General features: G+C 45.6%; 1 protein-coding gene across 2 annotated transcripts in view; it reads right to left on the reverse strand.

The window, feature by feature from the left end:
• The window catches only part of LSP1 (lymphocyte specific protein 1), a 277,490-nt gene that overhangs the window by 23,703 nt on the left and 239,868 nt on the right, over positions 1–13,919 (reverse strand). For both annotated transcript variants that reach the window (XM_086957714.1, XM_086957713.1), the window contains exon 11: positions 4,894–5,008. In XM_086957714.1, coding sequence (XP_086813840.1) covers positions 4,919–5,008 — 90 coding nt within the window. In that variant the 3' untranslated portion in view covers positions 4,894–4,918. The remainder of the gene's footprint in view (positions 1–4,893; positions 5,009–13,919) is intronic.

The following is a 13,919-nucleotide window of genomic DNA, read 5'->3' on the forward strand; positions in this document are numbered from 1 at the left end:
GTCCAAGATATCCATAAGACCATGAAGAAACTGCAAGTGGCGGTAAAAGGGTAGATCTTGTGTCAGCTCTTTTTTACTTGAGGTTCAGAGGTTAATGAGGGCCGGTCCCTCATAGCAAGTTATTGGAAACTGAAACATGAGGCCCCAATTCCATCATCTCTTTCTCTACCATCAATACATTTAGAACTAATGAATATTGTGGACTCTCTTTAGCACAGTGCAACTCACTACTAGTTCATGGTGGTGGAGTAGATAAACCCCAAACTTCTCCAAGGTAATCAAGGTCTTCCTGGATATTTTCACATGGAACAAGTTCTCATCTTTCTTGATCACAATGTGGTGGTGCACAGGATTATCCCTTAAGTGGGGTCTGAGTGTCACCTTGGAGCCAAATGTGTCTCAAAATCCATTAAAAAAAAAAATTCTGAAGAGCATGTGGTAGCTTCTACCACCTAATTCCCAGGGAAAATGGTACCTAAACCTGTCTTGCATTATGTTTTTACCACCAAATTAATAGTTTCTATACCAGCACCCTTTGATAACACCTCCTCCCTAGATCTGGTTTCAGGTCCAGTGTAGAAAGCTCATGTAGTAAATTCATAAAGTCAGATGAAAGGGTAGCCTCTATTCTACCCTGCCCCAGCCAATACACTAAAGAACAGGAAGACCACCAGAAGACCCAGAAGACCAACTATAACAAAATCTCTGTGGGAGTGTTCCAGGCCAGAATGTAATTAGTCATACAAGAATGACTTCGAGCAGGAGTGGCTAAGTGCATGGAACTTTTTGTTAGCCTCTGCAAAGCTAAAGAAGTGAACTACTCCATTACTGCTGGTATTGCCAGATAGACTCAGAGGGTGCATCATGTTGATCGGTTAAAGGACTTTGTGAACATGGATAAAAACTTTTCATGTATTGTGCATGGTAGGATATCTAATAGACGATCATAAACCTCTGTATGTAGAGCACCTGACTGTCGTTCAAAAATCCAGAACAGGAAATAGAGATTAGGAGTACGTTTGAGAAATTACAGGCCATGAAGTTTCAACCCTAAAAAGGCTGCAACTGTGCTTTCTTCATGTGTACACAGGAGGCAGCACCCTCATTCTTCAACACTTTGAGAAGAAACTATACTGTGTGACTAGTCTTGTGAACATACACATCACAAAATGAGCAGGCAGCGGTTAAATCTGGGATTTATCAAGTGATTTCACAGTTTATGGACCAGCCCTGGGGTATGCAGATGGAGCCATCATGTAAGTGGCTATTACAAGGTAAACTTGTTAAACTCTGATCCAATGTTAAGGACCAATAAGGAGAGCTCTTCAAAGAGGTTATGAAGAAGCCCATCTTCAAAATACTGGGGAGCGTAGCGGTTATGCCATTTAGGGATACAGATGTCCCTAGGACATTCTACGGAATAATACAGAGTGTTGCAAATCTTTCCCTAAAACACCGATATCACTGTGTACAGGCAGACTCCAACATCCATTAGTCACCTATTTTGATATTTGTATAATTGGTGGGCTAAGTAGACCTGGACCTCTATGCACTAAAACAGTGGGTTTTAAGACTTGGTCTTCTCACAAAAAACAGAAACTGGTGAGGACCTTCCTCAGTCTTGTCATCTATTTCCTCATTGTACTGAATAGTTGGGATTTGACTTGGCTCATGTAATATTTCATTACACATCTCTAATCATTGTCCTGGACCTCAGGATCAAAGGCTTTTAACACCTCCAATAAGCTAAATGAGTCCTGTGCTAATGGCATCAGAGTACTAAGAGGCATTCGTACTGTAAGTAAGGGCCGTGCTGCCACAGAAAAGTATAAACGATAAAGGACAAATGAAGACTTCAAGAATAAGCAGTTCCTCTGAGGGAAACAATCTACGCCTCCATATAGTTTGTTTGGAAAAAGTATGGGCAGTAAAGAAACTGAAAATACTCATCACATCCACTTTAATATGTAGATCTGACATAAGATCCTCAACTGGATGATACAGTTGAAACCTGGGGAGAGGGGCAGGGGGTTCAAGTTAATCCCTAAGACAGCAACATCCCCTACAAGAACCGGATTTGGACTTACTATGATCTTACCTGTCACCCACATCTTGTACATCTTTAGGAGTTATCCCTAGAGCGAGTGCACACCCCTTCTGTATTCTGGTCAGTCATCAACACTCTGGACATCACAAAAATCTGTTGGATTTACCTCATGTCATACTAAGCATTACAACGCTTGCTTATAATGTTCAAGAAATGGCCTTCAGTCAAAATAAGTATAAAGAATGAGGATTTCCTAGCAGTACATGTGGCCACTGCCTATGCAATGATTGTATTTGTGAATGCAGGATCTATGTATGAATGGCATTAATCAGATGGAGTGTGTCCTGTGCATGTACGGCCACTGGTCCCCAAAGGTTGCAGCGCTAGAATGGCATAATATGGAAGGGGAAACCTTTCCCCAGCAACAGGGGAAATTATGGCCAGGCTGTTAGTCGCCTAGAATAGGGGTGTGATTGGCTGTGTGGATTGATTGGGATGTCCAACGTCTAGCATGGTAGAATGCTCTGCCAGAGAGAGAGAGAGAGAGAGAGTCAGACGGTGTGGAAAGCATTGAGAAAGAAGAATTCTCTAAGGAGCCATATGCTTCCTATGTCCAAAGGTGTAGAAAAGACCCTGCTAAAAGTGGACAGGAAGGCCCTCCTGAGTTGCTGAATGGCATTCCCTGGTGCAGGATGATCCTCAACAGTTTCGCGTGATGTAGATGCACAGGTCTTAATGGTTGCGCGTTGCTTTGGATTCCACAAGAGAATCAGTAAGTGGGTAGGCAAACCTGGTCTCAAGAGTGTGTGGAGCTGATCACTTGGCAGCCCCCTACCTATGTCCTGTTCGGTATCAAATCCTATTGTGCTTGTCTAGCAGAAAACCTGGGAGGGAAGGACACTGGTTTAGGAATGTCTGGATCCCAAACTCATCTGTGTTCCCTAAGAGAGGGAATGGGAGGGTCAGCATTTATATTTAGGCCACCAGCACTGCACAGACCACCGGCTGCAAGGCTTTACCTTCTCCTATAACACGGAGGCCTCTGGAACCAGGATTAGGAAGTTCTTGAAAAACCCAGCTGGAGAAAGGGACTATTGATTTCAGATATCACTCTGATCCAACTACCTGGTTCCCAGATTATGTTTATGTCCCATTAGGGCCATATTTTCTGGTATGTGTTCATATGAGCATATATGATGTGTGACTATAGACAAGGAAAGTTTGGGTTACTTTCTTCCACTGAAAGGGATTCCCCTTATGGAATTCCCACTATGGAATTCCCACATGTAAAAGTACTGTCCAGAGAGGCGAAATGAGAGGCCAGTTTCTGTGTCCATGGTGTAAGACCCCATATTTGACTTGTTAGGCAGGAGCAAGTTAAGAAGGCTAGTACAAGGTACTATAATATTTGTAGAGACCTGCATCTAACAGTGTTGTTTGTTTAGTAAACAGTAAGATGTTTGTACAGTGCTTCGTTTTGCTGAGGAAATTCCGCAGGCAGATAGGACCTCAAACGACATATGCCAAGGGTGCACTATAGCCCTTCACAACAGTGGAGAATGAGCTGAATACATGCAGCACCACTGGGGTGCAATGTTTATACAGGCCTTGCATGACTCAGACAATGCATTGACCTCTTGCATTTGCTGGGATCACTGTTTTCTGAGTCCGTGATGAGCAGATACCTGTGATGAAGCAAGTGCGATCATTTTGCCCAGTGCAGCGCCTCCACTATATTATACTATCTTTGGAGCTCTGCCCCAACCAGACAATTCAGCAGGGACATAAGGTGGTTCCACACCCCTCCTGCTACAATATTCCAGAAAGACAGGGACAGCGTAATGGATATCAAAAAGACCCAATCATGAGACACTTTACGCTACTGCCCTGGACTCCCTTTAGAAGGATGGTGGATGAACAACCATGGAGAGGTTCTAGCTGGTCACAGATTCATTTTCTATGTTAACAAGGGACTGAGACCCATGATATTGCTTCAGGAAGCTTAACAATGCAAAGCAATGTAGGATAAGTGTGCAAGATGAAGTCTAATCTATATGTTGGGCTATTGAAAAAATCTATTGACTCTGATATGGGATTGTGTAAGACATGGAGACCAGAGCAGAAGACTCTGCTGTTGTCTGTATTAGAGTTCCATCAGCACGGTGTTAACCTGGCAGAGTACCTTCTGGAGCAAATAATCCTCCTCAATAGGTGTGATAGCTGAAAATGTGTTAATCGCTGCAAAAAAGGTAAGTGAGGGTGAGTAAATGATGAGCGCTGTGCCACACACATGAATCATATGCAGCATCATTAAGAAAATGCTTACCAAATACATTAACACCTGGTGGTCAACCTCACTTTACATTTTTACAGAGTGCACAGGATTGTGTCGGCTCCAGCTGCATAGTTCTTCTGTGTTCCAATATGCCTTTAGGTTAAGTACTATGGCCAGGTTAATTTTCTTGGCAATGCTAACAAAGAGTGTATATTTATATTGAATAGTGATGTTTTTCTATATGCAATTTGCTATATTTACACGTTTTTAAATTGAAATACAAAGAAACAACTTCAGACATGCTGTCCTATATCATCCACTCATTTCATATCGATAAGCCCTCCCAGAGGTCTACTTCATCACCTACACCCTGTTCATTTTGTCTGATCTCCTCCTTTACCCTCACGGTGTACACTTAAGAGCACAGAGATGAGAATTGATAGATGCAATGTCCTCTCTTTCATAACTTGATACAGATTGTTTCTGGGTTAACGGAAAACCATTCTAATTAAGGGGTGTTTGCTAACTCAACATCCTCGGTTTCGCCTACCTAGGTATATATCATTCTCACCTGGGTGTTGTCGACCTTGGTCCGGTTAGTGGTCTTCATGATCATCTATGAGCACCTTCTCGTACTTTCCATGGCCAACTGGGACAAACTTGTACTTCTTGTTTCCGCTGGAACCCTGAAAACAAAGTAAGAGGAACGGTTTGGAAGGTGAAGAACCTACACGATAAGAATGTCAGAATGAGCCACAAATTGTTTTATTGTGCTTAAATTTTGCGGTATAATGTTATTGCTCTCTCATTACATGAGACTATTGTGTTTAAGGCTTTGCACAATGCAATGAAAGGAATGAACCTCAGTCCTTATACAGGGAGTGCTTCGACAATGGTATGCACCTGCTGCATCACACACTTAGCATGGCTGCAGTCCTTATCTTTAGCATGTTCTCACTGGTCCACTTCCACATCATACCTAATGGAGTATTCTCTCAGCGGAAGAGCCTTCCACATGCATGGGAAGGGAGTGTTAATGTAACTTTGCCAACCACAAGCCAGTCGGGACAAAGAGCGCCCTCACCATACATAGACTGGATGCTACTTGCTGAGATCCTTAAATTAATCAAGTCACCAAATAAAATCTAACTTGAAACTATAAAAGATGCATGGCTGGCAGACAAATCATGCACAGGCTTCATTGGGTACATGTGGCACTCTATCTTTGTACCCACAAAACCTCTCCAAGCTAAGAAGGGCCTTTCTTCAGAACCATCCTGTGAAGACTCATGAAAAATGGCCGGCTTGTGACCTCATCTTGGCTTTACCATTTAAGGTCTAGTGTCAAAGAAATAGTATATAAGAAAAAGATCAGAGATATCAGTCTTTTAAATAAGTAAACAGCATTCACCCAAGGAACAGCCAATAATCGCCTCCCTTATGTTATGTTATGTTATGTTAAAAAATTTGTACCGCGCGCGTACACCGAGACGGTTTCTTGGCGCTCATAACAGACATGGCGAGCTGAGGCAGGGAGCATTACTCAAAGGCCAACTTAAAAAGGTGAGTTTTCAGGGTTTTTCGGAACAATTCGTAGGTGGGGCAGTGACGAAAGGAAGCAGGGAGGGAATTCCAAAAAGTGGGGCCTAGAAAAGAGAACCGGAGGCCACCGTGTTTTTTTCGGCGGATCAGTGGAATGCATAGGAGATTGTCGGCAGAAGATCGAAGGTTGCGGGATGGAAGGTATCGCTTGAGTTTGGAAGAAATGAACTCAGGGGCGTGGTTGTGAAGGGATTTGAATAAGGTGCAACCGAGTTTAAAGGAGCACCGTTTGGCCACAGGGAGCCAATGAAGGCTCTTCAGAAGAGGGGAAACATGCTGATGTTTGGGTTGACGAAACACCAGGCGAGCAGCCTGGTTCTGAATTAGCTGGAGTTTTTGAAGCTGGTAGGCGGGAATCTCCGCATACAGGATGTTAGAGAAGTCAACCCTGGAGATGACCATAGCCAAGATGGTTAGAATAAGTGCCTCTCTGGTTAAGAATCTGCAGATCTTGCGAATCCTGCGCAGCTGGAAAAAGCAGGATGATGTGACTGCAGAGATCTGAGGTTTCATAGATAAATCCTCCGAGATGATCACTCCTAGACTTTTCACGGTACTGACTGGGCGAGGGGGGGTGCCAAGGGAAGATGGCCAGAAGTTATCATCCCAAGGGTTGGAGGGGCCGCCCACCAGGACGAGTTCCGTTTTGGACGGATTCAACTTGAGTTGGCTATGAGCCATCCAGTCAGAAATAAGTAGCATTGTGGTTTGGATGTTAAGACGGGAGGTGGGGGAAGTGTCCAGGGGAAAAATCAGTTGCAGATCATCTGCATAGTTGTATATGGTGGCTGGGGAGTGACGAAGGGATGCCAGGAGTGGTTGCATATATAAATTGAAAAGAAGCGGGGAAAGGGCTGAGCCTTGGGGAACACCACAGGTGAGGGGGGAGAAAGGGGCGGAGAAAGTGGAGAGGTGGACAGCCTGAGAGCGGCCTTGTAAGAAGGATCGAACCCAATCAAGGGCGACCCCACGGATCCCGGCGTTGTTGACACGGTCGATCAAGATGGTATGGTCGACCGTGTCAAAAGCCGCCGACAAAGAGCCTGAGGGATGTTATTGTCGGCGCCGGTTCTGAGAGTGTCCATTACTGCCGCAATCACCGTTTCTGTGGAATGTAGTGGGCGGAAGCCAGCCTGATGAGGGTCCAGGAAAGAGGAAGTTTCCATAAAGGAGCTAAGGCACTTGGTTACATAAGTCTCCAAGATCTTTCCCAGAAAGGGGAGGAGAGAGATGGGTCTATAATTACTCATCACAAGAGGGTCTGCGCTAGGCTTCTTCAAAATGGGTAACACAATGGCCTGCTTAAAAGCCTCAGGAACAACCCCTGATGTCAACGAGGAGTTGAGAAGGGCCAGGGCAGGATCGGGGCAGAGCCTAAAGATTTCTTTAAAGATGTGAGGAGGGCAGCAGTCCCTAGGGGAGCCAGAGCTAACTTTATGGAGAAGACTGTGAAACTCAGTAATAGAAATAGGAGGGAAGGTGTGGAAGTTCTGGGCATTTTCAGGAGGGAGGGGGAAGGAATTAGAGGAAGAGGGTGGGGAGATATTGTTTTTGATTGTGGAGATCTTGTCTTGGAAAAAGGAGTTGAGCTCATCACACAGAGCCTGGGTGGGAGCAGGCGGGAGGGTGATGCGATCAGGGAGGGAGAGCTCATTGACGATAGAAAAGATGTCCTTAGCTTTTGAGGCCGACTCTAAAATCTTACGTGAAAAATAAGAAGTTTTAGCCTCAAGAATAGAGGATTTATATTTGCTTAGGAGAGTAATGAATTCAGTCTTGAGTACAGGATCGTACTTCTGGCGCCAGCGACGTTCAGCCTGGCGAAGGGCCAGTTTATCAAGTTTGAGCTGGTCCGTGAACCATCGCTGGGCGTCATGGGGGGCGGGAGATTTTGATGGACTTTAGAGGGGCTACAACATCGGCTGCTGCCTTCAGCCAGAGCTCGAGAGTGGAGGCTTGGTGGGATACAGATTCAAGAGCAGGGGGAGTTGAGGCTGCCAAGAGAGAATGGAAAGTAGTCATATTGGCGTTTTTCCAATTACGGGCCATAATGCCAGCAGGGCGCGAAGGACGGTGAGAGCTGGGCAGGTTGACAGAAAAAGAGACGAGATAATGGTCGGACCAGGTACAAGGGGTGATCAGAGGGGGCGAAGAGTCAAGATTGGCCAGCCAGACCTGATCAAGAATGTGGCCCTTACAATGAGTGGGAGTGGAAATCAACTGCTGATAATTCAGGCTGGTAAGAGTTTCCGTGAACAGTTCTGACAATCGGCTCTCTTGGGGATCAGAAGGCCAATAATTAAAATCACCCAGAAAAAGAATTCTGGAGTGATTTATGATAAGCTGGGAAAGGAGTTCTCCGACTGAAAGAGCAAAGGAGGGCATATAGGTAGGTGGTCTGTACATGAGGACACAAACAAGGGGAGTGGAGGGTGAGCGAAGCAGAATAACAAGGGTTTGAGAGTGAAGGATAGGGGTGCAATCTAGAATGGAAAAGGCGTGTTCTTTGCGGATAATGGCTGCGACCCCACCGCCAGCTTGCCCTCCGGGCCGGTTTACATGCAGGATATAGTAGCCGTTGGGAAGAGCGGCTAGGATATCGGGTACAGAGTCTTCTGTCAGCCAGGTCTCTGACAGGAAGAGAATGTCTACGTTAGTGTCGTCTAACAGGTGGAAAATCTCGAGTTGATGTCTCACCATGGAGCGCGTGTTGAGGTAGAGGATCTTAAGGGTAGCAATAGTAGGGGTGGGGGAAGGGGAGTCGACGGGGGCAGGAGAAAGAACAGGGTCAAGCGAGGAAGGGAGCGCCGAGCAAGGGAGGTTGGAAATACCGCAATCCTGAGCCCTCCTGTATGCCTCAGGGGGCAGCGGAACAGGGTGTTGTAGAGAGCATAGGACCGCTGATGTGTAGCGGAGCGTAGGAGCAGGGTGGGCGGCAGCTAGGCGCGGCCCGGCGCGGACGGGCGCAGACGGGCTTGACTTAAGCGCGACTTCGGCGCGAAGTCGGCGCTCCCCCTGCGCTCGTCCGCTGCGCTTCCTCCATTCCATTGTTAAATACTGGAGGGGGAGGGAGTACTAGACCGCTAACCTGCGGGGCTGGTGTGCAGGGCGGAAGTGATGTAATGAACACGAAGAGAATACTCCTCGGACTGACCCTCCGCACAAACGGCACAAGCCGGGGCGGAACGGGGCCACGAGGGGAGTAGGAACAGATAAGAGTGACTGTGGCAAGCTACTAATGCAATGTGCAAAATACAATTTTTAAAACGAAAGTCTGCGTGCTATTAAAACAGCAACAGAGTCAAGGTACAAATACAATTTTTAAAATGCTAAAATGCGTGCTATTGAGTCAGCAGCAAGATTCGCGACTGCCTGTTACCACAGCCTAGGTCGCCGTGAATGTCAATGGGGCTGGGAGCAAAGAGGAAGTTAAATAAACAATGAGCTCGGCAGCACTAGACCGCTAACCTGCGGGGCTGGTGTGCAGGGCGGAAGTGATGTAATGAACACGAAGAGAATACTCCTCGGACTGACCCTCCGCACAAACGGCACAAGCCGGGGCGGAACGGGGCCACGAGGGGAGTAGGAACAGATAAGAGTGACTGTGGCAAGCTACTAATGCAATGTGCAAAATACAATTTTTAAAACGAAAGTCTGCGTGCTATTAAAACAGCAACAGAGTCAAGGTACAAATACAATTTTTAAAATGCTAAAATGCGTGCTATTGAGTCAGCAGCAAGATTCGCGACTGCCTGTTACCACAGCCTAGGTCGCCGTGAATGTCAATGGGGCTGGGAGCAAAGAGGAAGTTAAATAAACAATGAGCTCGGCAGCACTAGACCGCTAACCTGCGGGGCTGGTGTGCAGGGCGTAAGTGATGTAATGAACACGAAGAGAATACTCCTCGGACTGACCCTCCGCACAAACGGCACAAGCCGGGGCGGAACGGGGCCACGAGGGGAGTAGGAACAGATAAGAGTGACTGTGGCAAGCTACTAATGCAATGTGCAAAATACAAATTTTTAAAACGAAAGTCTGCGTGCTATTAAAACAGCAACAGAGTCAAGGTACAAATACAATTTTTAAAATGCTAAAATGCGTGCTATTGAGTCAGCAGCAAGATTCGCGACTGCCTGTTACCACAGCCTAGGTCGCAGTGAATGTCCCTTAGCATTCAAGATCCTTCCTTGGGCACTTTTCTTATTAACATCCCTGTTGCTTCACCTCCATATCTACTTAACCCCTTATTTCTTACAAATGACGTGGAATGGGAATCTCCGGCACCCATGTGGCTGAGAGCTACAGGGCGCCCCAAATTTTACATACTAGAGGAAATAATAATGTTGGCTGTTCATATTGTATTCACCACAAGTTTCACTGGTTCTTGACACTTTGATAGTCATTAGTACTTTCTGGCTCCATTTACTTGGCTTATTGCCCCCATAAGTGTAAAACACAGCCTGCACCCGTTTGTTTTCAAGAAGCAACTGCAGTTATCAGTATGCAACCTGCACGTCAGGCACTTGCGTTTAAATTCCTTGTCGGATCCTGTACAACGTGCACCAGACAAATAGGTTGCAGAAGCGCCTCTAAAAGTACTCTATGTGTGCGCCATTCCTTGGATGGCTCCGGACAGCCCTTCCCCTGATGGGCCAGGAGTCTCAGCTAGTGCCTTCCTGTAAATATGATATTTTGGGACGGGGAATGAGACACCAGGGCTCCGGTGGCTGGAGATCAGCCTGCCGAAGCCCTGCCCATGTCAAAGGGCAGGGACTCTCATCTTCACTTCTTTGTAAGGCACTTTAAACGGTTACAGATGGTGTGTTGATCTCCACGACCGTGCGCACATGCACAGCAATGTGGATATTCACGTCTATAAAGCAATGGCAATGCAGTCTTAGTTGTGCCCACACAGTATCACTGAACTTTGCCACACCTACACCATGCCATGAGTTTACATACCATAGTGAAGCAGGCAGGAAAACAACAAACAATTGAGTGAGTTTTTTTTGTAAAGTGTCAACTTTCCTTTATGAACAAAGGAAAAAAGAATGCAGGGGCACGAGTGGGAATCTCCTGTACAACAAAACGAAAGGAGGCATTGTATACGATTACAGCATCATATCTGTGTGGCAACCCATCCCGTCTCAATCCTCCTGCAAAGCTGCTCTTCCACAGTATGTAAGTGGAGAGTTGGCACTAGACACAAGGTTTGCTGAGTGACGGTGGCATAATCTTGCCTTAAAACAGAAATGCCTTGAAAGAGAAAGGTGTGAATTTCACTGTAGGAAAGACACTGGCGTGTTGCTTGCCTTAGTAGATCAGCTGCAGTGTAAAGTACTAGCCCCCTAGCACCACATCCTGGACTATTCACATGGGACCGGACCACACAGCCTGAATTGAAGAAACAAGAAAAGGCTTCCTTCTCTTGGGACGGGAAAGACTCCCATCATAAACGGGCATGTTCTCCTGCCCTCAGTGCCTGATTGCATGTTTAACTAGTGTCCTGACAAGTTACTTCTGGTGTCACTAATCTAGCCTGGGCACTAAGACCTTTCCTTGACAATGCGACGTCCAGGTCCTGTCCTGTGAACTGCAGGGCGCACCAAGTGTGCCCTCATATTAGATATTGGGCTACTGTCCCTAGCCTTGTGTTTTTTGCGGCATGTTATTTTATTAACTGCCATTACTTTTTGCATAGTTCTGTTTTGTGAGTTACGTTGCAAATAAGGGAACAGCCCCGAATTGTCCCTTTCTGGCCCGTGGTACATGAAGACTAAGAGGGAGAGAGGGGGCGTGTCAATAAATTCAGTCCTGTAAAGAGCAGGTAGTTTAACCCCTTCACTGCGGTGGCTATTCCGCCGCAGTGCCAAGGGGCCGGGGCGGAAGAGCGGCGGGCGCATTCTAGTGACGGAACCGCTCCGTCACCAGCGTCGGTTGTGCTGTGCTTATGATGGAGCGGTTCCGTCATGGCCCCGCCCGCTCGATAGAACGCTCAGCGCAGGCGCGGAATTCGCACAGCGCATGAGCGGCGGGCGAGCCATGACGGAACTGCTCCGTCATCAGCACAGCGCCACCGCAGCTGACGGCGGAGCGGTTCCGTCATCAGCATACAAGGGGTTAATAACATATCACAGCAGAGAGACACACACGTTACTAAGAAGTGTGACACAGTTGCAACACAGAAGGGGAGGAGCTGAGTGCTATAAAATCCAGGAACTTGGCTGTGATAGCCATACATTTGTTTAAGAAATAATTGCAACAGAGAACAAGGATCCCCACCTTGCTCAAGACCATTTCCGAATCGCCATGAGGAATGCAAAGGCATCTCTTGCCATAATAAGAGACAGGCTACCAGGCGACTCCATGTCGTTTACCAGTAGTGGCCTTTCATTTTAAAATACTAATGCAATCTGGGAGTTGTAGTTTCAGTTCTAAGGCTGTTTAGGTCATGTTTAATTAGGTCACTGGTTCAAACAATAAACCGTGTCTGCTCCAAACAACCACTGGCAAAACCGAAACGTCTTGTCTTTGAAACCCATTGGCTTTGCTAATAGTTTCTAGTGATGCTGTGCAGCATCCCCCATACACTGCGGCATGGCCAAAAGGACCATTTGAAAACAGCCTGCATCCTTTAATGTGCCTACAAAAACAGGTGGGCGCTTTTATTTTCGGATCCAATAGGTAAAAAGGAGAACAAAACGACAAGAGTATTTTTTCTATTTTTTGTCTTGAACAACCAGACACCTTTGCTGTCTGGTCAGTTCGATCTAATGACATGAAGCTTCACAAGCTCAATAAAAAAAACATAGCTTCAAAATAAAGCTTTGTTGTTCCCAGGAAAAGAAATTCACACATTCGCTGGGGCATTCCTGAGATATCCTTTACCCACTGGCCCGCGAAGCCCAAAAAAACATAAAACCATAAATATCTTGTCTATTCTTATTAAAAAAGCTATGACCAGCAAACATGCAACACAAAAAAAGACTAGTCTGAGACCGATATAAGCAGGTTCCTTTGGATCTGAATTTGATCTGAAATCTGCCCATTTAGAGAAAAAGTTGTTGCCTTGTGTTTTTTTCTCCACAGCTTTTCTCGTAAAATGCTACGCAGTTAAAAAAAAATAAAAAAGAAAGAAACATTTTACCGCCACACTGAGGATGGTGGAAAGGGGTCGGAAATAACACCTCTGCTTTTCATTCTGTGGTAGACAAGTTGCCACAAGGACAGTTTTGTATTGGCATGACCAGTATTTTAATGTTTCCTCCAGTACAAAAGTTAGGAAAATATACACAACTGGCATTTTCTCCCTTATCAGTACATACTTAAACAGTATATATAAAAAGAAAGTACTATACAAATGTGTTGTAGAGCTACCCTAATGGTCCCTGACTGATAAAATGAACACAAACTATTGTTAATAATATTTATTTACACCCGGTCCTATGCAGAATCTTAGAACGTGAACAAATGTCCACTGTTTGTCAGTGGGAAAGGTGGCAACCCCACTTGCATTCCTCTCTCTGCTCGTTCTTGAGGGACTGGTTCACAGTAGGGTGAACAGATATTGCTCTGTAAAGCAGAAGAAAAAATAATAAACATTCCCGCAGTGGTATTTGTTTTTTACTTTACTCGTTTCTTTGATTTATTTTTCTTGAAAATATGCAGAGCCAAAAGATGAGCAGCATTTTCAAGAAACAAGAAAGTAAACCAAACACCAAGGGGAAATAGTTTATTTTATTGCAGCGGAATAAGTGGAGCCTTTAACATGACCAGCCCTTTTTATCCGAGTCAGTGAGTGTGTGGACTGCTGACACCTTTTGTGTAAACGTCTGATGTTATGTGAAACTCAGAACTTTGCTCTTATATCCTGCATGCGTGTGAAGTGTATGTGCAAGTAAAATGAAATGTGCCACATGTATAGTGTTAGGAGTAAGTATGTGGGAGTGAGATGAAGAAAGTCGGGGTACTGATGCAAGTGGGATCCATTTTGGA

The sequence above is a fragment of the Lissotriton vulgaris genome, chromosome 2_1, assembly GCF_964263255.1.
Source record: "Lissotriton vulgaris chromosome 2_1, aLisVul1.2, whole genome shotgun sequence".
Lineage (NCBI taxonomy): Eukaryota > Metazoa > Chordata > Amphibia > Caudata > Salamandridae > Lissotriton > Lissotriton vulgaris.